At 47.9% G+C, this 26,516-nt stretch overlaps 1 protein-coding gene across 2 annotated transcripts in view; it reads left to right on the top strand.

Annotated features, from left to right (window-relative positions):
- The window catches only part of GTF3C1 (general transcription factor IIIC subunit 1), a 1,956,011-nt gene that overhangs the window by 925,249 nt on the left and 1,004,246 nt on the right, over positions 1–26,516 (top strand). For both annotated transcript variants that reach the window (XM_085632176.1, XM_085632175.1), the window contains exon 22: positions 13,914–13,983. In XM_085632176.1, coding sequence (XP_085488302.1) covers positions 13,914–13,983 — 70 coding nt within the window. The remainder of the gene's footprint in view (positions 1–13,913; positions 13,984–26,516) is intronic.

Raw genomic sequence — 26,516 nt, 5'->3', positions numbered from 1 at the left:
CTTCAGAATTATCAGTGACATAAGGCACTGGAGAATGTCCTTTTTGACTGGACATAGCTTGAGAGGAAATAATAGGCCGTTTAATGCTCTTACCAATGTCGATTGCCTCTGAGAGTGAAGGATTCCTACAAGTGAGAAGTCTTTCCTGCCTTTTCTTTGAAAAACTGTTAAAAACAAACTGATCTCTAATGCATATATCAACACAATTCTGGAATTCACAAGTTGAGGCTAGCACCCTCAAAGCAGCTACATATTCTTCAACAGATTTATCACTAGCTTGCTTGCTTTTGAAAAAACTCTCTTTCTCTAAGAGAACACTAAGTTCTTCTGAAAATTGTTTTTTAAGCCTTTCTTTGGCTTCAATGTAAACATTCCAAACACAATCACCACCAGGTGACAGAAGAGGGTGCAAATTGTCAAAACATTTCTGTGCAGCAATGCCTAGATGGTTATATATTGGCGGACGCCTCCCGATAGCAGAGGGGCAACTGGTGGAGGCGATCGGTGTCCGGACGCAGCAGAACTGACCGGCCCACGTGTCCACCCAGGGATTGGCCAACACGGCGGAAGGCGGTGAGGGTTCCGCTGGGAATCCGGGGCAGAATTCAGCGGCAAGGCCGAGCAGCCGGGAGCCGGACCGAGCGCAAGGGTGAGAGGCCTAGCCGGCCTAGCAGTTGGAGCGGGTCCTTGCACCGTGAAGGCAGGGCTGAGGCTGCACAGAGAGGTGGCAGTGGTGTGTAACCCTTGGCCAGCGGCCAGATTGTCGGCTGGCGCTGGGGATCCACCGCCTATCTGCACAACGGCACCCACGGAGTGCGGAGCAGGACCCCAGGCGAGACACAGTGGGGATGGGAGCAAGGACCCAGGAGCCAAAAGCGGAGAACCTCGCTGTGTGAAGACGGGCCAGTACAGCAGAAGACATGGGCACATCGGAGAGGGTGGCTGTAGGAGAGTAGGATCTGCTTCTTATGGTTACCCCCACTTTTTGCTGATGCATCACTGTTTTCGACTTAGTCTGACTAGGATCCTGCTATCCAGGACCCCAGTCTAGCTGCTTTCTTCTCTAAATTGATTGCATGTACATTAGGTACACTCCAGATTCGATCCTGGGGTACCCTTATAAGTCCCTAGTATATGGTATATTATGTACCCAGGGCCTAGGTACCCCAGAGGCCTCCCAGGGGCTGCAGCATGTATTGTGCCACCCCTGAGAGACCATTCACAAAGCCATTTGCTCCTGCTCTGGCGCGAAACTGGACAAAGGACATGGGTGTAGCCACCCCTCTGTCCTGACCCTCCCATAGGTGGGCCCCTAGAGTTTGTCACACCCCTTCCTTGGGTATAAAGTAGGAACCCTGACTAAAGGACTTTATATTTTACCTGGATTAAACTCTGCTACAGAAACCAAGTACTTTGACGATCTACACTATGCTGGATGACTGAAGAATCTCCCTTGGAGTAAAGGAGTTACTCGCCTGCAAGGCAGGCACCTTTAGCACATCTGACTGGTTTGCATCTCCCGAGCTCCTGAGGACTCCGCAGATTTCTGCAACACAGGAGGTGGATTCCCGAGGTCTCTCAGGTCGATCTACGCTCTCAGCAATTCTGAGCCCAGTATCCCTTGTGGGGACCGTGCAACCTGAACCCCTGTACACCGCATACTTTTGCAGCAGCATATGCTTTTTGGCGATCCCTGAGGCTGTGCTTTGGGCTACATGTAGTCCTGACCCAGAGCACTATTTCCACCCAAGATATCCGGCCTACACTCCAAGATCTTTCTGTAGGCTGGTATTTTGTGATTGAGCTCAAGGTTCCTTTGCGATCCCTGGTTCGTTGGCCTTTGGGTCCCTGTGACGGTAACTTTGACTTTCCGTGGGCTTTCCTGGTTGCTCCAGACGTCCCTGACTCTCCATAGCTTGGAGAGTCCCCAGGACCTTGCTGGTCCTCACCGAAGATGATTTCGTCTGCCCACGTGGGTTGCAGTTGCCAAGGCTTGTTGGTGTTTGATCCAGACACTGACCCCCCAGCACTCGACATCCTTCATGGGACAGCTCACCTCCGGACTTTGGTCATTGCAGACGTCTCCTGGTCCCTGTGGCTGCAGAGTCCAGCATCGCATCTTCTCACCTGAAGCACCCGACATCGGTGGGCATTCGTCTATTGTGCCCCTGGTCACCCTGGAGTGACCCAGACTCTGTCCCCTCTGCTTTCAGGTTCTTCTCACCTCGGATCCAGGCTTGGATTCCACCGGACACTTCATCTTACCGGCAGCAGCACTTCTTCGCATCACGCCATTGAAAACGACGAAGGTTTCCGACACCACTTGACCCCTATGCACCCAGCTCCTCTGGGATAGGTAACATGGGTACCTCGGTACTCACAAGGGTGCTGGCCTTAGAACCTTCTATGTTTGAAAGGGTTTGCTTGAAGTCCTCTGCGAAGTGTCCTTAAACTCTAAAATTCCAACAGCGATTTTCCCATAGAGCTGTATGGAGCTTGCACCTGTGTTCACGCACTGCACCCAGCCTCCGTGGGTCCCCTGTGTCACTACTTTGGGTGGTTCCTTGGGGTCCCAGCGATTCTAAGTGCTCTAGCCACTGTGTCTGGTTAAGTCATGGTTGTTATACCACTTTCTTAGTATATGGTTTGCTCTCCCCCTGGAGCCCACTGTGTATTGTGCTATTTACTGTTGTTTTAGTGATTTAATATTGTGTGCTTTGTGCTCTAATCTCACAAAGAGGTTAGTAGAGAATGTTCAGTAATAAATGCATATATTTTATATATCTCTTGTGTGGTTCTCCTTCCACTTGGTCATTCAGGAGGTTCTGATCTGGTAAAACAAGCTGCTTTACATTCCTTCGAGACTTAGCCTGAAGGCTGCTCTCCATAGCTACCACTAGGATAGCTTTCAGTAAAGGTAGTCTTTAACCTAATCATCAATAAGGGTCATTTGGACTGGTGCTAGGGGCCCACTTTAATTAGTGGACAGCATATACCAGGTCAACTTATCACAGCGGCGCCGAGGTAGGAGTCTTGTTACCCACACGTGGGGACGCGACCTCGGTGCAATAGCGACCTCATGGCTTCCTGAGCAGCAGTGGACGGCACCCCGGCGGCAGAGGAGCACAGAGCAGGGCGGGGTGGAGCACCATATTTAGGACAGCGCAACAGAGGGCGAACAGAGCTGGCTGAAGACAACGGGCAGTGGAAAGCCCGCGCAGAGCGCCCCGGTGATTCGGCGGGCAAGTGCAGGCTTGCCGTTGCGGAGCAGCTGCCAGAGCTTTCGACTGATGCTCCCTGGCAGCCCGAGTGCTGGAGTAGTGACCTCCTTGTTGGCTGCACGGGGCGAGAGTAAGGTGCATTGGAGGGCCGGGCCCGCAGCAGAACCTCCGGTGACGCCTGACGGCCGCAACAGGGTGAAAGAAGCAACGAAGGTGCAGGGGTTGGAACAACCAAGCGGCCCTAAGGGGCATCGTCCAGGGGCACCGCCAGCTATCAAGGGATGCGGGTCCATACACAGGCGAGCGCCAAGTGCCTCATGTAGCCGAGTGCCAGGGTGGTGGAACTTGCGGTTGGGCCCCGCTACCAGAGAGGGTACGGAAAGCTGAGTGCAGCGGCCAGAAGCTGGGTACACCCCAGGAGTGTGGTCGGGTGCCCCCTGAGTATAGGTGGTAGAGGTGAGGAGTGCGAGGGGGACGTCCCAAGCGGAGCCCAGGGCTGCGTGGAGGAATCGGTGCTGGAATTCTGGGGGTCTCTGAATGGCTTAGCGGCACATCGGCCAGGCGCACCAACGGGCCTTGAGGTTGGAGGGGGAGGCTTGGCCCGGGGTCTCTCGCACACTGTGACACCGATCTCACTCGCGCGACAACGATCTCACTCGCGCAACGAACGCCGGGGACCCCGGAGGCTGGGTGCTCCTGACCGGGTCGGAGAGGTATCGGCCAGGCTTCCCAATTGGCATCCTCGAGCACGGGTACGACAGCAGCGACAAGGACCAGAGAAGGTTGGGCCACCCAGGGCCTACAACGGTGGCACATCGGCGGAAAGCCCAAAGCTGAAAAATCACACCCTAAGCTCCTGATCCTACGACGTCTGGATGTCTTCTCTGAGGGGAAAGAAAGACAGGACTCTCAAAGACATGTTAACCAAACCTACAGTGGCGGGAGGGACAGGTCCTCCCCTACGAAGCACCAACAACTTGATCCCGGAATCGACAAGACCCCTTTCTGGAGTCCTTGTTCAACACCCTACACGAGACTTCCACACACTTAAAAGTGCGGTAGCTAGCAAAGTTAAGGAGATTTGATGGGATGTCAACACGATAGGCGAAAGAGTAGCTTCCGTGGAAGACCAGGAACAAAACCGGGATGAGGAAGTGACAGTACTTCAGTAGGAGGTGATCGGCCTGAAGGAGCAGCAACTGGATCTCCAGCCTCACACGGAGGACCTCGAAAATCGCTCTCGGCAAAACATAAGGGTGAGGGGAGTGCCTTCGGAGGCAGAAGGCACTGACATGGTCCACTATCTACATTAGCTCTTCCGGGACATTTTGGGAGCCGAGTCCTCCATGGAGAACCGTATCGACTGGGCACACAGAGTAGGGTTGAAAAGACGGGCACCAGCCCCCCACCTGACATTCTCCCTTTTCTTCCAGACTACCCCCTTAAAGAACGGATTCTCCGGATGGCTAGAGCGAAGCAACCACTCAAGTATGTGGGACACTTCATTGCCCTTTATCAGGACTTGGCCGCTAGCACCCTACAAAAGAGGTGGGAGTTCAAGGAAGTCACTGCCCACCTCCGAGACAAAGGTATAGCTTACTCATGGCGTCACCCGTTTTGCCTAATCTTTAAATTGGGCGGCAAGCTTCAACAAATCAGTTCCCTTAAAAAAGCCTGCAAGTTAGTTGGTCTCTCCTATTCCGGACCAGGGGTGTCAGTCAGTCCGGAACGCCGCCCTGCAAGAATGAACTGGCACAGAGTTGGAAAGAAACGCCCTCCGGTGGGCTCTTTGGGGCCTGACCCTGACACAATGGCGCAGGAGCGACAGGCAGCCCTTGATACAGTCCAGAAGGACACCGCATCACAGGATCACTGATGATTCCTGGAGGGGCTGCAATAACGATGTGAGACAAGCCGGGCGGGGGGTTGCTGGGATCGGGGAGGCGGGGATTCTTGGGCTACGATATGTCCCTATTTCCTTCTTTTTCCAGAGACCCGCGATCACATGAAGTGGGCAATGGACATTATGGGGAAGGTTGGGTGTTTGAGTTTGGGTTAGGGAGGGGGGGGAACTGGTATGCTACAAGTTGAGGGATGGATGTCAAAGCAGGGAGCCTGGCAGTCACAGTACAGGAGGAGGGAGGGGGAGAATCTGGGCGGAAGGGGGGGGGGGATTCTCTCTGATTCAACGAGAGGATCGGGTTTGTATCCCATGACACACTTCCTCTACACATCATCTCCCTCGACGTTAAGGGCCTCAACAACCCTACTAAACGAAAAGCTATACTATTCTGCTTAGGGAACCTGGGGACTGATGTGTACCTTCTGCAGGAGACCCATCTTCTCCCCAAAGATTGGCATCGCATGAGGTCTATGGCATTTCCCCAGCAGTTTTTCTCATCGGATCAGGACAAGAAAGCGGGGGTGGCCATATTGGTAGCTAGGGGCTTTGTGGGGTCAGTTGGAGATAAAGTGGCAGAGACAAAGGGACGTCTGATGGTCTACAGGTTTGAGATGGTGTGGGGTCCATCTATGCCCCCAATGCGGGTCAGGAATTTTTTTGAAGGCGGCCACATCTGAGGTCCTGGGGGTGCAGAAGAAGTGGATACTCATTGGAGGGGACCTTAAGTTAGTCATGGACATGGTGGCGGACAGATCGAACCAAAGACATGTTCAAACAGGGGAACTGTCAAGAGAGGGGAAGTAGTGGTTACAATCTCGAGGGCTGTTGGATCTAAGGCGGGAGGCACACCCACGCACCTCACAGTTTTCTTTTTATTCGCACGTCCATGGTTCGTATCCTAGGCTACACTATCTGCTAGGCACATCGGAGCTGACACGTCTGTCCAGGAGGTAGAAATTGTTCCAGTAGCTCTCTCCAATCACGATACAGTCACAGTGTCCCTGAAGGTACCCCGCCCGAGACATAGACTAGGGGGCTGGAGATTAAGGGGAAACATGCTACATAGACCAGAGGCGAGAGAACAGATACTTAAATGCATCACAGACTATCTCACACTAAACAATTTCCCCAACGTTTCCCTCACCACTCTATGGGGGGCCCTTAAAGCAGTGGTGCGTGGGGAATTCATAGCGATAGCAGCAGCGGGGAATAAGGAACGCAAAACAAAAAGGGAGCAGCTAACGGCACAGGTTCTTGAACTGGAGAGTGCACAGCAGGACGCGAGCGCCGATGGTCTGGCGGCATTAGAAAGCGGCGTGGGCCCAACTGGCGGGACTTGATTTAGACAGGGCGGAATACGCAGCACTCTGGCTCAAGCATTCTTACTACAATGGGGGGGACAAAACGGGTCGCATGCTGGCAAGCATGTTGCGAGCTCGCACTCAGCGCACGAAGGTACAGGCCATCAAGTTGAGCTCTGGAAGCGTAGAGGAGAGTGACGATGGGATTGCAGAAGCTTTCCGGGCTTTTTATGCTGAGCTTTTTTGGAGGGATACCCTGTCCCTCTCATATTACTGATTACCTGCAAGATACCCAAACGACTGCGTTGCTCCCGGGGCTGGCAGAATCAATAGATGCCCCAATAAGGGTGGAGGAAGTGATAGGAGTGATTTCCCGCCTCAAGCTCTTGAAGTCACCGGACCCTGACGGCTATTCGGCCGGGTTCTACAAAGCTTTTTGCCAAGTTCTGGCTCCACTTCTGACAAGACTGTTTAATTCTTTCACGATACATGGTGCGATTCTGTCGGAGATGCTGGCAGCATCTATAGTGGTCTTGCCAAAACCAGGGAAAGATGCAACATTGTGTTGTTTCTATTGCTCAGTGTCGCTCTTGAACGTAGACCTGAAACTATTCAAGGGTATACTTGCAGCCCATCTGGGCCCACTCATGACGGACATCATAGAGCCGGACCAGGCTGGCTTTAACCAGAACAGACAAAGCAGTGATAACACCAAACACATTTTACATTAGGTCGATAAAGCCCATCATACGAACATGAATGCTCTTCTCTTGTCGGTTGATGCCGAGAAGGCATTCGATCGCGTGGACTGGGACTCTCTAGATCAGGTTCTGGTGCACTTCTGCCTTGGGGACAGGCTCAGGGCCTGTGTATCGAGCTGCTACAATGCACCCACAACGACTATTAGGGTCAATGAAGTCTCATCTCACCCTTTCGATATTCAAAGGGGGACACGGCAGGGTTGCCTACTGTAGGCCCCTCCTCTTTGCGCTATACATAGAGCCGCTGGTCCAAAAGATTGGAGACAACTCTGAAATTCGGGGCATTCCGTTCGGTGGGGAACAACACACAATTAGCCTTTATACTGACGACATCATCGCATCCCTTGAAGACCCGGAGCATTCGGTCCCAGCTTTCCTACAGGAACTGGAATCTTTTGTACCGATTTTTTTTTTTTGAAAACCTTTATAGGAATCTTTTGTACCGATATCGGGGTTCCAGGTCATTGTTGGGAAATTAGTGGTCCTCTGACTGAACCGCCATGGGGCAGTGTCCACGCTGGGAGGAGATACTTAGAGAGGGATACAAGTCTTGACATCCATGCCGTACCTTGGCTTCGAATTGGCCCCCTCCGTGGTGCACAGTGTCAAGCTGAATTACTCCAAATTACACACTCAGATCATTACGGAGTTGCATCAATGGAAACCTCACCCACTGTCACTACTGGGAAGTGTGGCAGCGATCAAAATGTCGATCTTCCTCCGGGACGCCCGATAGTATCTGGCTGTGGATCCGTGTTGGAACCCCTGGGAAAATATATTGACTCTATCCTTAAGGTTTTTGTTCCCTTAACTGACACCTTTGTCAAGGATAGTACACATCTTATTAATATCATAGATGACCTTCCTTTCAACCCTGAATCTGATTTCATGGTGGGTTTAGACATTGAGTCTTTATATAAGAATATCCCCCAGGCCGATGGACTCATAGTCATGGAGCTCATATTGAATACTCGCCCCCGTCCGATACGCATCCCTACAGATTTTGTAGTTCAACTGTTACACATAGCTTTGACCAACAACTATTTTTTGTATAAAGATACATATTACCTTCAAGTCAAAGGCGCGTCGATGGGTGCTTGTTTTGCACCGAATTTTGCAGTACTCTATGTTCACCATTTAGAGTCTACCATTTTTCTGAACAGTAGTAATCCTTTTTTGACCAATATTACCCTGTGGCGCAGGTACATAGACGACATTCTGCTGTTGTGGCATGGCACACATGAGAACCTTCTGTCGTTTATTACTTGGTTGAATTCCATCCAAAACCATTTAAAATTCACCTCGGATGTGCGCAACAATGATCTTCCTTTCTTGGATCTCACATTACATGCGGAAGATGGTATAATTGGGACATCCCTATATCGTAAACCTACAGAGCGTAATACCCTTTTGGCCTACTCCAGTTACCATCCTCGTGGGCTCAGAGATGGCTTGCCTTATGAACAGTTCCTCCGGATACGGCGGAATTGTAAGTGGAGAAAGGACTATTTTCGAGAGGCAGCTATCCTCTCGGCTAAATTGATCGATAGGGGCTACCCCAAACACTTGGTTAGAAGATCCCAAAAAAGAGCATGGTATAATCATAGGGAAATTATTTTGGCACCTTCTACTAAACGTGTCAATGCACGTATCCCTTTTGTCTCTACCTACAGCCCCAGTAGCAATAAGGTCTCTAAGATAATTAAAAACAATTGGAAATTGCTACGCTCTTTTCCACACATCACAGATCCTCCCCTTTTATCATATAAGAGGGGCAATAATCTGTCTGATAAACTTGTCCATGCCATCACCTGGCCTATCAAGGCAAAACATGAAAATACTACTTTATGGAATCTTCCACCTGTGATAGGCCACTTTAAGTGTCAAAACTGTAATGTGTGCGACTTGACTACCAATACCAAAGTCTTTGTTACTCCCTCGCACACCTATCAGTTGAAACATTTCTCCAATTGTCGTACTACCAACGTTATTTATGTGATACGCTGTCCGTGTAATTTATTTTACATTGGACAGACTACACAGATGGTTAAACAGCGCATCTCCCAACACAAAAGTCGCATCAGATGTAACGTTATTACTGCTCCATTGGTGATGCACTATAAGGAGCATAATCATTCCGAAACTGATATGACTTGGCAAGTCATAGACTGTCCACAACTTTCGATCCGTGGCGGCAACCTACAGACGTTACTAAATAAATGCGAATGTCGTTGGATTGCACGCTGTAACTCTGTATCACATGGATTGAACTCCTTAGATGAATGGAACACGGTCATCACAAGCGGCTAGTATTCCTGTTACATAGTGTTGTTCCATTTCTCTGTTCATATTTACCCAAGATCCCTTATTGATATGCAGACTGCAGTATAAATTGTTGGCATGTGAAAATTTCTAACAATTTTGGTTCTTCCATGATTGTTTGCTGTATCAATCTGTATACTGCCAAATTTGATTTGTTACCACCTTTTTACTGTACTTTAATAGGTAATGTTCATGTATTGACCTTGTTCTGACCTTTTTATCCATTTGAGTTTATCCTAATTGTGATAGGTGTGTTGTGATTGTCTATGCGATTGATTATATTAATAATCATTTTTGCCAAACATTACTTATTTTTGTAGCCCTGTATAGTATTCGCCTTTCAACCAAATGCCCATGTAGAATTTACGAATGTTGTTGGGAGTATATGCATTTACTCGCGATTCTTTATTATGAATGTATTTTACCATGTTATTCATTCCTTTCACTTATCGGGTGCCCCTCTTTACCTTTACCCCTGCTGTCCTCTTTCTCTTCCTCCCCTTCTACGTCCTGACCTTTGTAGTCCTTTCCTTGTGTTGGCGACGCTGTCACATGACCCGGATAGTCTATTTCCGGGTTCCGCGTCTCACACACGCCAGACGTTTTGCTCGTTTTGACTGCTTGGCCCATCCTGGACTGATCCCGTTTTTTGGCTATTTGACAAGCCCATCCTAGTAAGTTTTTTCCCCTTCCTTCCTCCTTGATATGGTAATTCATTACCATTACTTTTGGCGTAGTAATTACACGCCCTTCATACACCCGTTCCCTTGTTTTCCCCAGATCGCTGATTAATTCCAAGCCGCGGATTTACACCGCTGGATGCTCCGTACCTTTCTGACTTCCAGAGTTACAATTAGAACCCCGGTAAGCGCCCCTGCCTTTTTTTCACCATTACACATTTCTGGCATGTATCGTAGCACGTTCTATGCCACTCCCGTAATTTAATCATTTTTTGATAGATTGCCGATTACTATAGAGCAACCCATACCCTTCAAGTTGATTCTTTGTGGGCCTTCGTTCCTCCTGTGTCTTTTATAGGTAAGCGCCCTTCACCTCTTTTGATTTAGCTACATGTTTTTCAATAGTTGGTCACCTGTTAAGTTCCCTATTCAATTTATTTTTCAGACACCTATAGATACCCTCCTAATTGGACGGACCATATTCATTTGTCCTATACCTCCCTGTACTCAGCCTCAGGCGGTGAATTAATTAACCCCGTACACAGGTACGAGTTCTTCCCTGTTCATTTCTTCCTTTTGATTTATTCATTACTTTTTTATTCCTTGTGCTCTACGTCATTGGCTTTTCTGGGCTTCACTATTCATTAGTCCCTTTTTCTTCTTTTTTCTTCTTTTACACATAGGTATTTTTAAATAAATCGATAACCATAGTCCTGATGATGACCTCAACGCAAGGAGGTTGAAACGTCGTCGACTGGACAGCATTATTTGCGGCTAGCTAAAGGGTCTTTTGTGACCATAAAGATTATTTGCAAATTGTTGATTGTATATATTCCTCCTCGACCCTGAATTTATTCAAATTATTTTTGCCGCACATTGTTGTCTTCTTAACACTTATGTCACTGCGTCGTTCACTTGTTCACTTCACTGTCAGTGCACATATGTTCGTCATGGTTATTCCAAATTGTACATACCAACTGTGTATTTAATCATAAAATGTGTTTCCTTTCTCAATCTCTTGGTCTCTCTTGTCCCTCCTTGTTCTTTTGATTAAATTGTGTATCGATTGGTCCCCCGACTTACTTTCCCTGTTGAGACATTGTTTCTGTTACTACATTTACCCGGTCTCAGCTGGGTGAACGGGCTTGCTCCTGTTTTTCTTGTTTGAGGATCTTGAACTGGCATCTTTTCGGGATGGTGAGCCAGTGGTGGTCTCTCATATTGGGTTGGGGGAGGACTGCGATGCGAGTTTGTTTAGGGAGGTCCTGGGTGAGTCTGGCTGCAGCGTTCTGTATAGTCTGGAGTCTTTGGAGGAGCTGGGTGGAGATGCCAGTGGATTTCAGGAGAAATCTTACAGTACTATGGTTGAGGTAAGGATTTCCAACTCTCCTTTCTGTTTTGGGACCAATAACCTGAAGATATTGGACAAGTCCAGTAATGAGAAGTTGCCTTGGCCCTACTTCAAGGACAGCTAACCAGCTGCTCAGGAGGAGTGCAGGATGTGCCCTTGCTTGAGGAAGATGCTGCTGAGAAGATAATGGGCTGCAAATGAGCCTACGCAAGATAACTTGAACACTGCTAATAACCTATGGAGAGGACTGCACCATAGTGGTGTGGATAAGGCTTGTGGGCCTTCATATGTCCCCATTACATACATCTGAACTGGATGATATCACAGAGGGTGGGCATTTTAGGGGGAACCTCAACGTAGTGAGTTCTAAAGCCAGGATTCATGCAGGCAATGAAGGTTAGGAGGGCACTTACAAAGAGACTGCACGAGCATGAGGACTTCTGATGGATCCTTCTGACCACAGACTCCTCACTTTGTGAGCATTTCCTAGGCATCAGACTGGATCCAGAACTTTTGAAGCAGTACTCTTACCCACCAATAGATGGCGTGTGGCTCTGCGTCAACGTCATTCCACTCCAGAAGTGACCAGCAGAGCCACATATAAGTGTCACCTATGCACTCTGCCAGTTCCTTTCTTTCTGTACCTTAAGAAGTGGATCTGGGGAGTCTCCATGGACTCCTTTTTCATCTACATTGTCTAGTGTTCAATGAAAAATGTCACCCCCTAAGACAACAGGGTTCAAACTACCTAGGGGCTGTTGCAAACAGATATCTGTGACAGAGCATTACAAGGCCTGTTTTTGGTGCCCGTGATCGGAGGACAATTCCAGGACCTGTGAATACTGTGCCCAGATAAATACAAAGACCTTATTGACCTCGAGGTGAGACTTTGTCACCAAACATAAAAATTGTATGCGTTGTGACCGGTCGAAAGTAAGTGGTAGTGAAAGTCCTTGGGTAAGTCCCAGAAAAAGCATAAGAAGCTGAAGCAAGAGTTGTCTCCTTCCTGCCACTCTCGACCTTCAGAGAGGATGTGAGGGTGTCAACATGACTCCTGAACTTGCTCCCTATCTCCATTGGAGCTGATTCAGAATCTAGTCTCGCTACAGTCTGAGTTTCCAGGTACGTCGCAGTCAGTAGAGGTCAACAGAGAGGCAATGCTGCACATTTTTAGCATTTTGCTGGTTCTCTCTTTGGCCTCTTCATGCCGAAAGGATCCGCAGGGGCCTCCAGTCAAACTTCTGCAGGCGGGTTCGCCCTCCACACTGCCCATGCCCATCAGACCTCCATAGGGCCTATCGGCTAACCAATGCAATTTCTTCCATATGGTCTGGACCTGTCCTGGTAAAGTATTGGTCTGACATACTTCCCTCTCTCGCTCTAGAATAATAAAAGAAACAGTACTTGGCAATTCTCCCTGCATCGCACTCCTGGGTATCCTAGACAACAGAGGTAGGTGTAGAGGGGAATCGTGCACTGATGAGGATTGGCACAACGTTAAGCTAACAGGACATTGCTCGATACAGGAAGTGTCCCGACGGCCACTGCAGAATGCCGGGCAGCAGTGGACTTTTGTGCAAAAGTTAAGGAACCCATCAACAAAGCAAGGGATTTGCCACATATGCGTCATAGGATCTGGGGGCAATGGTGGAATTGCTATAAATGTATTGCGGGTTGATATAATGTGACGCATAGTATTGTCTTTTCTAGATGAATTCATGATATCTTGATTGCACTGTGTATTTCCATATTTTTGATTAACAATAACATTCACTTATAAAGATCTCTTGTGATTTATGCTAGGTTTGAACCTACTTTAGAGATGCACTTGACCATGATTACCAATTGTTTTTGATACTTTACATCATTTATGAAGGAAGTCTGCTTATTTCAAGAAAAATATTTTCAATGGGGTTACATTCTTAGCCATACACTTTTTTTAAATGAGCAGATGCGGATTTATGCACAATGATCACTGTGAAACATTCTTAAGTTGACTAGAATAACATGAGATTATAATTTAAAATATAAATGCACTAGGATTTCTACCTGAAAGAGCGCTATACAAGTGCCGCCCCTTTCTGATGATTTTATTCCTAAGAGGTTTTCATGTTCAGGCAGCCAGCGTAGACATATTGTGAACAGCATGTCGAAATAATCATTCTATTACAAGGCTTATTTTTTCACTAATGAGTTGTACAACTTTGTAGAATTCTCTTGCAATTGAATAGAAATGCTGTAAGCGGGAAACATGCCACATAATTGTGAATGGCAGGTAGGCTTATGTTTCTGAACTATTCTATCTCAACATTTGATTTCACTCATCCTTACAGCTAATATTTCGCTTTTTGAATATTTTGTTTATTTTTTTCAGAGTGTAGCAAATCCTGATCCATGCCCTACACTGAGACTACAGACGTTCTCTAGCAAGCATTCCTTTGCAGGTAATCATTGTTTGACACTGATTAAGAATAGCGCTAATCCTAAACAGCATGTTTAATTTAAGGTTCTCCTATTTAGTCTCAAGGTTGGTGTGTCCAGCTTAGGATGCCCCTGACCATGAGTGATGTAATATGTGACGTCATCAGCAGTGCATTGCAGGTGCGCGAGTTATAGTTAGCTGAACTAACTATAACAGGGGAATTTCTAGGGTTTTGTACGAGGGAAATGTCCAGCTAACTAGAACACCCCTGAAACCTATGGTTTTTTCAGTGAATTTCTAAGGTTTTTTTAAATGCCAATTCCTAACTATAACGTGCATGAAACCTATGGTTTTTTCAGTTAATTGCAAAGGTTTTTTAAATGCTAATTCCTATCTTTAACTTCTCTCTGAAGATATCATGTTTAATGATTTTGATAGGATTTCTATATTTTTCAAATTCAGTGTCTCAATTTCATCAATTACGTCTTTTTTTAAATACTTTTTTATCACCATTTTTTAAACTTATTTTTTCTTTTTTTTATTTTTTTTTTTTTATTTTTTTAAAAGATTGTATTGTGCATAAAAGGGTTACAAACACGGGCCTACAACCACCAGGGCCGGCCGCTAGTAGTCAAAGTGTTCCAGCATATCAGAAAACAATGGCTAGCCCACAGGGGCTCCGCACTATCACAGTAAATCAGACTGCACATAAAGGAAATCAGAATACACGCTTTTAGTATAGATAACAACAACAAAAAAAAAATACAACAAACAAGGCGAAACGACTTATGAAGGGCGGCGAACACCAGCCGGGGGAGTCAACACCCAACCACCCGAGGGCGGTCAAGAAAAGAAGACCTGAGAGGGAGGGGGGGGCAACGAGAGAACCAAATCTGTACTCCGAAGTACGAGATGCACAAGGAACCCTCAAGGATCAGGGGGACGAGGCAACCCCGGACGTATCTACCAAAGGGGGAGCACAGATAGACCCACGATACGCGTTCCACTGCCCCCAAATTTTACCCCAAGCCCCCGGTTTACCATGGGCCACATACACCGTTTTTTCCCTGAACATGCACCAGTCCATGTTTTCCTTCCAAACGGACACGGTGGGAGGCCGCTGGGAACCCCAAAGCTGCGCAATATCTCTCTTTGCGATCATGTTCCCCAAGGCCGCCCACCGAGCCTGAGCCGCAGTGCAGTCATTGGGCTCCCATACATTCAGCACACAACGACGCACCTCCGGCAGCAGAGCGACCCCGGTGACTCGTCTCATAATATCATGCACCCGGCGCCAGTATTCCGCCACCTCGCGGCATTCCCATAGGAAATGGAGAAAAGTAGCACTGAGCCCGCAGCCACGCTTACAGAGTCCGTCGTCTGAGAACCCCATCGAGACCAGGCGGGGGCCCGTCACATATACACGATGGAGAATCTTAAGCTGGACCAGGCGGAGACGGGCCGGGATGGCCACCTCCTTAGGGGATGACAGTGCAGTCTGCCAGTCCTCATCGTCCAGCTCCACCCCATCTCCCATCCATGCCTCCCGAAGACGCACCAAGAGGTCAGCCCGATTGTTTATCAGTTTTTTGTAAATCAGGGAAATAGTACTGTCGGGGACGTGACCGTCGAGTATGCGGTCCTCGAGAGGCGAAGAATAAGGGACCGTGGTCCCCTCCCCAAAGACCGAAAGCAGGGCGTGCCGAACCTGTGCATAACGGAAGAACTCTCTGTCACTAAGCTCATACTCGCGCTGAAGCGCCGCGAAGGATTTAACCGCACCTTTAACCCACAGGTCCCCCACTCTGCTGATGCCGATTGTATCCCAGCGCTCGAAGCCTTTCGTTGTCCAGAGGTTTCCCAAGCGGTCTGAGTCGAATAGAGGAGTGGCGCACGTTAAACGCTCACTCCAGCCCATCGCCACGTTAGCCGCCTTCCATACACGGACCGCAATCCTGGTAGGGCCCGTAAGGGCCCTACCAGCAGACCGCGAGTAAAGCGCTCTGTTATAGTTACCGCCGGGGAGCAGGAATTTATCCATCTCATATGCCGGGTTCGAACCAGGAGCGTACGTAGCATGGTTAATGGCAGACAGCTGGGAGGCCCAATAGTACCGTCTAATATCAGGAAGCGCGATGCCCCCGTCATACCAGGAAAGAGTCAGCTTGGCCAACGCGATACGCGATCGCCCGTCCCAAACCAGTCTCCTCTGCAAAGTCTCCACCTCCCTAAAGTAGGCCGCAGGAATGACATCGAAGAAGTTCTGGAGTGCATAAAGGAATCTGGGAAGGGACATCATTTTAAACAGCGCCGCGCGACCAAGCGGAGACAAGGGCAGCTTACACCCAGCCGTATCTGCCCTCAAACGCCGAAGTGGAGACAGGAGATTCTGCTCATAGCGGACCGCCGGATCCAACGAAACGTACACCCCCAGGTATTTAAAGCCGGACTGAGATATTTGGAGCGGAAGCCGAGGCGGCAAGAGAGGAGAACCACCAGAGATAGGATACACACAAGATTTGGACCAGTTGATTATCAGACCCGAGTTTTTCCCGAAGGAAGTAAGGACATCAAAGAGAACATTGAGCGACTTCCGCGGTGAGGTGAGATACAAGAGAATATCATCCGCGTACAACGAAACCTGATCCTCGAAGCCCGGGGCCCACCGGAGCCCTCTAATCGAGGGCTCCCAACGGAGCCAGGCAGCGAGCGGCTCCAGGGCGAGAGCAAAGAGCAGCGGGGACAACGGGCACCCCTGCCTAGTTCCCCTCCCGAGAGCGAAAGGCCGAGAAACCCGCCCATTGACAACCACCTGAGCCATTGGTCCAGCATAAAGGAGCTTCACCCAGCCAAGGAACCCCTCCCCAAACCCAAACTTCGCCAAGACGGCCCAAAGAAATGGCCATTCAATGGTATCAAAGGCCATCGTGGCGTCTAGGGAAACCAATATGGCCGGTTCAGCCAAGTACTCCGCCCTAGCAAGGACGCCGTGCAGACGCCGTAAGTTAAGAGCGGTATTACGATGTGGGATGAAGCCACATTGATCCGGATGTATCAAGTCACATATAACGCTCAGCAAGCGATTAGCGAGGACCTTAGCAAGGATTTTGGGTTCGGCATTCAGCAGGGAGATAGGCCTATAGGAGGCACAGCGGTCACGTGGCTTACCCTCCTTGGGAATCACTACTATAGTAGCCAGACGCTGGTCGTCAGGAAGGGAACCCCTCTCGAGCGATTCCTGAAACATATGACGGAGGAAAGGCGCGATTTTATCCGGGCGCAACTTATATAGTTCAATCGGCAGGCCGTTGGGGCCCATAGCCTTGCCCGAGCGGAGGGAGCGAATCGCAGTAGCAATCTCTTCGACAGACAAAGGGGCATCCATCAGCTCGCGGTCATCGACGGATAAGCCGGGCAGGGCAATATCCCGAAGCAGAAGACGAGAGTCGTCCTCATCTCTCTCGGACACCGGGGAGTACACTGCACGGAGGTGGTCAGCAAAACACTCAACAATCTCACCAGGCTCAGTCACACACACTCCATCCGACACCCGAAGCTCCGGGACCACACGATTCACTCTCTCCTTCTTATCCAACCAGGCAATCAGCCTACCCGCCTTGTCTCCGGCGTCATACAACCTGCCCTGCTGCTCCCTATATATAGTCTTGGCAGCATCAGTGACGAGAGACTTATATTCAAACTGCTTCAGGCTGAGGGCATGCAGCCCATCCGGGGTGACACCCTGTTCTGCTTGGGTTTTCGGATCAGGTGGAACCCGCTCAACAGAGCCTTTCTAACCCAAACCAGAACGTTACCCCCTCCCTAGGGTCTTTTTACACCTAAATAACCACATATATATGTACCACCTAGGGGCAGGGAATTCCTATTATATATTATATATATATATATATATATATATATATATATATATATCAAGACCTCACAGCCTCGCGATCTCAAACAGACCCAGGACTTCCTACCCAGACGGCAGCCTCAGCCTCGCGGTCTCAGACAGACCCAGGACTTCCTACCCAGACGGCAGCCTCAGCCTCGCGGTCTCAGACAGACCCAGGACTTCCTACCCAGACGGCAGCCTTAGCCTCGCGGTCTCAGACAGACCCAGGACTTCCTACCCAGACGGCAGTCTCAGCCTCGCGGTCTCAGACAGACCCAGGACTTCCTACCCAGACGGCAGCCTCAGCCTCGCGGTCTCAGACAGACCCAGGACTTCCTACCCAGACGGCAGCCTCAGCCTCGCGGTCTCAGACAGACCCAGGACTTTCTACCCAGACGGCAGCCTCAGCCTCGCGGTCTCAGACAGACCCAGGACTTCCTACCCAGACGGCAGCCTCAGCCTCGCGGTCTCAGGCAGACCCAGGACTTCCTACCCAGACGGCAGCCTCAGCCTCGCGGTCTCAGACAGACCCAGGACTTCCTACCCAGACGGCAGCCTCAGCCTCGCGGTCTCAGACAGACCCAGGACTTCCTACCCAGACGGCAGCCTTAGCACGAGCTCATCCTATTATTACCAGAATACACGACAGGGGAATCAGGGTTACCATGTATCAGATCACACAAAGACTATTAGTTGAGCACAACCTGTTCTTTAGTTCGAGGGGCTCTTTTCTCCCTCATTCAGTTACCACTTACCTGATCAGGATTAACATCTGTTCATGTCAAGTTGAATCTGACTAGAAGAATAGGCTATCCTCCTATACAAGGATACACGACACATGCTGACTCACAACAAGCTAAATACTTTATTTAATTGCTACATGCACACTCACAGAATACATCATATATATACAACCTGCAAGGAAAGTAAAAGGTTAAGTTATACACTTCAATAAAAAGGGGTCGACATCACCTTAGTCGTATGTAGCCTGTGCTCAATGGTCATCTAGGTTCCCTTCTCGTCTGTGCCTCGGCTTCGCCTGGAAGTCACACCTCCGCAGTTGCGGATCTACTCCCTTCTCCCTCTCCGAGTCACTGGAACCTCTTCCTCATCGGCTACTCTCTCCTCTTTAGATTCAAGTTCATCATCTGTCTTCCCTGAAATAAGTAGTAGCTTTTCTGCTAACGGCCAGGTGCCGCCTATGGACTAGAAGCAAGTGCCAGTATCTGCCTCAGACTTTCCCTAATATAGAGGTGCATTTTCTCATGGAAAATTCCAGCCCGTAACCTGCCGCCCACCAAATTCTTGTACCTCCCCGTACCAAGGACACGTTCCCAGCCGGCCGGCCTGATGTAGTGTCTTCGGCATGAAGAAAAATACAATCCTTCGATAAGGGCCGGCCTGAACCGGTTCTCTCCAAGCGAACAACACCTCATAACTAAAACATCACCCTCGACCTAGAAACTTTCCAAGCTGCCGGAGCGGAAAGAAAGATGGAGTCTCTCCCGTTTAAGGCCTACCAGGCCTGGATTCAGCACGGCTCCATGAAATACCCTCACTATAGGGCAGGTTATCCTTAATACTAACGAATCTATCCCCTAGGCTATGTATGTAAGCCCTGATCTATGGGGAGGAGCACAGGATCGTGTCAAAGTGTCTAATAAATAGGCTCTATTCACTACTCTAGTCCTTAGACTTGGATGGAAAGAGACTGAAGTCATATTAATCGCTCTACAACACAAGAAGGCCGGGAAAATCGAGCAGTACATTTCACCCTTGACTTCAGTCTATTATACATCCATTAAACAGAACTAACATCGGTGGAAGAATAATATGAAACAAAACTAACTGATCTATGTCTAGTATCGAATGTACAGAAGTGAAGCAGTGAAGGGATACACTGAATAAAGCAACAGATAGAAATCAAAACAGCGATAGCAATCAAAATGCCACCTAATGTGTGGCGTAACATATGCACGTCCGGTAACCAATTAAAGAGCCAGTCAAATCAGCCCTGATCAATGTGTTTTCTAACTTCATCCGTTAAGTCATGCAACTTATCTAGGTGTGCACGAATGGATTGTGTATGATCAGATAAGTTAAAACAGCAGAGACCTTCAAAGTCTGAGCAACCATGTCCATGTTTAAGCAAAAGATAATCAATGGCTGCTCTATTTTGCAAAATGGCCCTACGTTCACCCTGGGCGTCCAATAGCAAGTCAGACAAGACTGTAGAAGTATGATTAATAGATTTCACCATCCAGCAAGCCATTTTCCCAATAGATTTGGCATTATAAACCGCCAAAGCAGGAACACCAATAATTGAAACAGCTAGGCTAAGATATTCAGACTTGGAATATAAATGCAAAGATGAGTCACAATCCTCCTGTAACATCATAGTATCTCGAAGCACACGAGAGTTGGCATTTGGATGTGATGAGAACATCAGCAAACTCAGTCTGGTAATGGCACACGGGCCTCCGGAAATGTTTGCAGGGACATATGGCCAGGAAGTGTTACCACATGAGAAAAGCCATCCGGCAGGTAGCAACATCGCACGATAGTGACTGGGAGTAACTACCAAACTATTGCAAGTCATATTGTTCTGGACTGAGACACATGTGGTCGGTGTCCTCTGAAAACACAAAGTCCGTTCGTGAGTTGTGAATGAAGTGGCGCCTCTTAACTTGAGGCGTAGGCATTCAGAAATTGCATTAGGATTACATGTAAGAAAGAAGCATAGGTCACCTCGTGTGATATTATACGTAATTATGTGGGACTGGATGGGGAGTTGCTCATTCGGCAGTTCAGTGCACAAAGGACAATATACATGGGTAGCAAAATCACCCAGGATAATATTCGGACGAGCCTTCGAAACGTTAAAGATACTAATTAAAGTCTCCAGTGAGGCGGGGACAGCAACTAGACAAGTCGCTAGAATGTCATGCACAGATCTCATCGGTGTCAAGCAGAAGTGAGGGGCATCAGTCACTCTCTTGGCCAGTAATGTCCAAAAGTTCGATGACGAATCCCACGCAGTTCATCCCGGGTTGACGGGATCCCTTCTCTCTCTCCGAACCAATCCAAAAGGAGTCCAGTTCCGACACATCCTGCAGCAACAATCCAAAGAATGATCTGAAAAAGAACCAAATACAGGCATTAATCATTCACGTAAATAACATTTATCAGCTGGGACAGCTTCCCAGTTATCTTTCCCTGGCCTCATAACCAAAATGGTATTGTCCTGACCGGTGGCAATAACCTCTGCTTGTTCAGGGGGATTCTTAGGCGATTGCACCCAAACCCTGGCCCCAGGGTTATCCGTAGAGCCAAAGCCTTTCTGACCACGTACAGTTAGCAAAGTTGGGGCAGTGCCTTTCAATATCTCGCCACTGAAAACAGGCATAATGAGTAATTGAGCCACTCGGTCAGTGCGGTGTATCAGTAAGTCAATCTCACTGCTATTTAGCAGAAGTACCTTAATCTCTCCCTGATAGTCACTGTCGATGACACCTCCAAGTACCTGGATGCCTTTTACAGCCAGCCCCGATCTAGGGGCGATCAATCCAAAATTCCCAGGTGGTATATGAATACCAACACCAGTAGCAATGATGACCCGATTCTTACTCTCCAGAACGGTGTCATCCATGGCGTGCAAGTCTAAACCTGCCGACCCTGGGGTAGCTCTGCATGGAGTCAGAGCTCCGGTAGTAATTTCCCAATACATCACAGTTTCACTGATTACATTAGGCATAGTCTCAACATTTGGGGGAAACAAACGCATAAGTGGAGATTCAGCATTTAAAAAAGGACGATTATTCAGAATCAATAGTGCTTGTGGTAAAAAGTCTCGCCAGTTTTTATACTTGTCATCTGTTAACTTTCGTAATTGGTCCTTTAACAGGCCATTCAATCTCTCCACCAGGCCCGAGGCCTGCGGGTAGTAGGGTATATGAAATATCCATTCAATATTATTTTCCACACAGAATTCTTGTACCAATCTTCCACGAAAATGGGATGCATTATCAGATTGAATTTGGAATGGCACACCATAATACATCATAATTAATTCTAATATTTTTATGGTATTCAATTGGGTAGCTTGCTTACATGGAAGAGCTACCAGCAAGCCACTATATGTATCGACAATTGTGCAAACATATTGACAATTCCTACTCATGGGAAGGGGTCCGATGTAATCAATCTGCCAAATTTGAGCGGGCAGTTTCCCGCGATGTAAATGGCCTCTAACAATTTGGGGTACCTTACGCTGTCTGATATGTTGACAGACGGGACAATGTAAAATAACATTTTTGATTAGATCCAGGGGAATATAAATTCCTCTATCAGCAGCCCACCTGCTAGTGGCCTTCTCTCCAAAGTGTCCTGCCTTCTGGTGTGCCCATTTCGCCAATCCCGCAATATCAGGATCTTGTCTGTCCACCACTGCCTCAGCAATTTTAGATTTTTCATCTGCAATGTTATGAAAAAATTTGTCAAGGGAGTCTATTGGAGTGTGAGCATCCACATGGAAGATTGTAACAGTACTCTGTGGGAGCATCTCCCAAATCTCTTGCCATAACTCTTTTCCCCACAATTCTTTGGAATGTAACTTCCAATTATGGGAATGCCAAGTTGGCAACCAAACAGCCAGTCCATTGGCAGTTGACCAAGAATCGGTAAAAATATGACATGTACCAGGTAATTCTTGTTTCAAAACTTGGTAAACAGCGTAAAGCTCGGCAAATTGGCTACTCTTCCCTTCACCAGTTGTGCTCAACAGTTTCTGTGTGACCGGATTATAAGACACCGCCTTCCAGTGCCGTGTCGTCCCAATAAACTTTGCCGACCCATCTGTGAACCAAACATGGTTTCTGTCCTCAGCGGACAAATCATCAAAAGGTCTACCCCACTTAACAGGAGACTCCTGTTCTAAAGGTACGGAACACTCACTCTCAGTCTCAGTCGACGGTGCTTGCGCCACTTGCTCATGTAAAGACGCAACTCCTTTCGGGCCCACACGTGCCCTGTCTTGTATGTACCATTTCCATTTAATCACGCTCGCCTCTTGAGCATGCCCAATTCGATGAGTTTTCGGTGAACTCAGAACCCACTGCATAATAGGAATTTCAGGACGCAAGAATATATCATGTCCCAAAGTCAATTGCTCGGTATCCACCAAAGCCCAATAACAAGCAAGTAGCTGTTTCTCAAAGGGTGTATAACGCTCACCAGCATCAGGTAGCTTTTTGGTCCAAAAACCTAACGGTACCTTACTCCTGCCTTGTTTCTGCCACAAACTCCAATTTGCATAAGGGCCTTGCACAGACACATTCAAATCCACATCACCATCACGTACAGGCCATAGATCCATAGCATGTTGAATTGCCTCTTTCGCCAGACTAAATGCATCTTGCTGTTGCTTATCCCATTCAAATGCATTCTTTTTACGTGTAATTCGGTACAAAGGGGCCAATATTTGACTCCAATGAGGAATATGCTGGCGCCAAAAACCAAATAAGCCAATGAAGCTCTGGGCTTCCTTCCTATTCCTCGGAACCGAAAAATCAAGAATCTTCTGTTTAACTTGAGGGATCACCTCGCGGAGTCCCTCATGCCAATTAATACCTAAAAATTTTACAGCTTGGGACGGACCTTGTAATTTATCCGGATTGATCTCCCAACCTTTCTCACGCAGACACTCAATGACTCTATCTAATTGTGTCTGAACATCCTCTTGTGTTTCGCCTTGGATCAAAACATCATCAATATAATGACATATCTGAATTTTGGGATGAACTGGTACCTCAGCCAAATGTTCTGCCACCAGCCGGTGACAAATCGTAGGACTATGCACATAGCCCTGAGGAAGACTTCTAAACGTCATCTGACGCCCGTTCCACGTAAAACTGAACTGTTCCTGACACTCAGGGGCAATTGGAATAGAAAAGAAAGCATTAGCAATATCGATGGACGCATACCATGTACCTGGATGTGTTTGGATTCTTTCAATCAGGGTAATAACATCCGGTACTGCAACAGTCAAAGAGGGCGTGTGTTTGTTCAATTCTCGATAATCAACAGTCATGCGCCAAGAATTATCACTCTTACGCACCGGCCAAACAGGATTATTCCAAGCAGAAGTAACTGGAGTTATAACACCTGCATCAACCAACTCCTGAATGGTGGTACTAATCTCTTCATGACCACCCGGAATACGATACTGCTTCTGACAAACCACTTTGGTCGCCTGGGGAACTTGTATGGGGGGCATCCTTAAACGACCAACCCGTATAGGTCTGGACGAGATATAATGCGTCGTCCCAAATTGGTAACACCCATCATCAAGATGCAACGTCATTCCCTTCAAAATATCAATTCCAATTATGAATTCTAAGAGTGGCACCACTAATACAGAATATTCCTTTCTAGGGATTCTACCTATTCTCATTTCAAGCAAAGTTTGAACTGCAGGCGTTTCTTTTCCTCCTAATCCGGTAATAGTAAAAGGCTGCCCTGTAAACTTCTTTGATTTTCCATGAATAAGAGTGGCCTCCACTCCTGTATCAACTAATGCTCGGGCCCTTTGGATATTACGATGTCTCCAATAAATATCAATATCTACATAGGGTCTATTATCTCTATGAGCCCATCTGTGTACCGGAGCTTGACCTATTTCCTAGTCATTCTTACTGCATTCTGTGTACCAGGACAAATCAGGATAAAGACTCTCACGTTTCTTAGGTATCGGTACCTCCTGTTCATATCCATTCCCCGTACGGAACGGATTCAAGTCTTCAGTATTATAACGTGGGTTACGATCAACCAAGCTGTGACAATTCTCTCTCCTCCTCAACTCAGGAGATTGATCCCTATCATCTCTACGCCTGCTGTAAGCATGATCATTTCTCCCCCTTTCCTTTTCCCCCTCTCTCTCCCTGTTCCGCTCTCGACGGGGGGACAGATCACGTACAGGACACTGATTATCACGACGACCAGAACGCCCACGTGATCGTCATCACCGCTACCATCAGAACAACCACGATCACACTCAGTCGTTCGAACACGCCGGGCACCCTCCTTCCGATCCAAGCCCCGTTTGCGAAACAACTCCCACAAATGAGCAGTAGTCTCACCATCAATGTCCTCCCGACGTACACCATCAGCCAAAAGACCAGTAAAGATATCGCGTCTAGTAAATTTATATTCACCAGGAGTACGAGTGTCAGACCGGGGCTGACGTTCAGGTTTAAACCAGTCACCCAACTCACCGAGTTGGCGCACCGATTCCAACACCGTAGATAGCACATTACCAGTCTGGTTAATCAACAAAGTCATCATGACCTGCTTGTAGGCGACAGGAGAAGAGCGAATGATACGATTCCGCACAGAAGAAGTCAACATCCCATCAAGCAACCTGTCAGCAGTGCCCAGAAAAATAGCCGTTTTCATCACTTCCTCCTTAAGACGTTGCGCAGCATCACGCAAGGTATACCACGGCTTGTCATTGACAGGCCAGTCAGATTCAGTAGGATACTTCAAATTACAACCCTCAGTTGCCAATTGGAGCAAAGAAATTTGACCACCACCATTATAGTTACGAAAATGATCTTGCACAGTAGAATCCAAACTCAAAGAACAAAATTTCAAACAGTCGCCAGTATCCAGCATAATACCGGCAGCGCCCAGTTCATAAAGGCGCACCATCCATGTGAGCAAGGCCTCACCAGTCCGCTGCCGAAAGCGCTGCAAAATATCACTAATTTCTTGTTGAGTAAAATCTTCTAAACAGTCCAAAGAAACACCCTGCGGAGCATTAGGAGATTGCTGCAACTTCCGACGAAAAACCGGATGCGCAGAGACCACGGGACGAGCATCACAAGGAGCCCGAGCAGTACTAGTAGAGGGACAATCAGTGTAAGAAGCATCGATCCCGCCCGAAGAACGAGCATAATCACGGGGTGCACCATCAGAGGTGCGAGAAGCAGACTTACATTCATGACGGGAACGAGAAAACTCGTGCGCAACAGACTCCTCACCCGAGGAACAAGAGGTACTCGAGTCCCAGATATTACCATCCCATTCATCAGGATTCCAATCTAGTCCAGCTTTCGCCACGACCAGACGCACCTTACGCGTCGAAACTCGACCACGCCTGTTCTTGTACTTATAACGAGCAATTCGCACAGCCGCCCTTTCGGCAACCGTTTGGTAAGTGTCAAGTTTGTCAGAAAGCAACTTATTTTGACATCGCAGTAGAGTATTAGAATTCTGAATCTCAACAAAGTGTGCCTCCACATCCTTAAGAGAGATCTGTAATTTCAACAATCTCTCATGCAGAATCCGATATGCAGACAGAATAACCCAACCTCTGCGCCCTAAAGCGGGAACCTCCTCACCCTTCAATACAGGTGCCGTCTGCAAACAAGTAATCACGTCAGCCGGTTCCGCCGACTCCAAAGAAGAGTTCCAATTTTCACTCAGACCAGTAGAGTCAGCCCACTCACGGGCTAAGGCTCCATAAGGCGTTGAATCCCATCCGGGAATATCAACGGACAATTTAAGAGTAGATTTAGATTTCTTAGAAAACATCGCGAAAAAAGAAAGAAAAAGAAACGCAGAGAAAAGAAAGGAAGAGAGAAAGAGAGAGAGGAAAAAAT

Source organism: Triturus cristatus, chromosome 10, assembly GCF_964204655.1.
Source record: "Triturus cristatus chromosome 10, aTriCri1.1, whole genome shotgun sequence".
Classification (NCBI taxonomy): Eukaryota; Metazoa; Chordata; class Amphibia; order Caudata; family Salamandridae; genus Triturus; species Triturus cristatus.
This window is presented reverse-complemented; position numbering and strand designations above follow the sequence as displayed.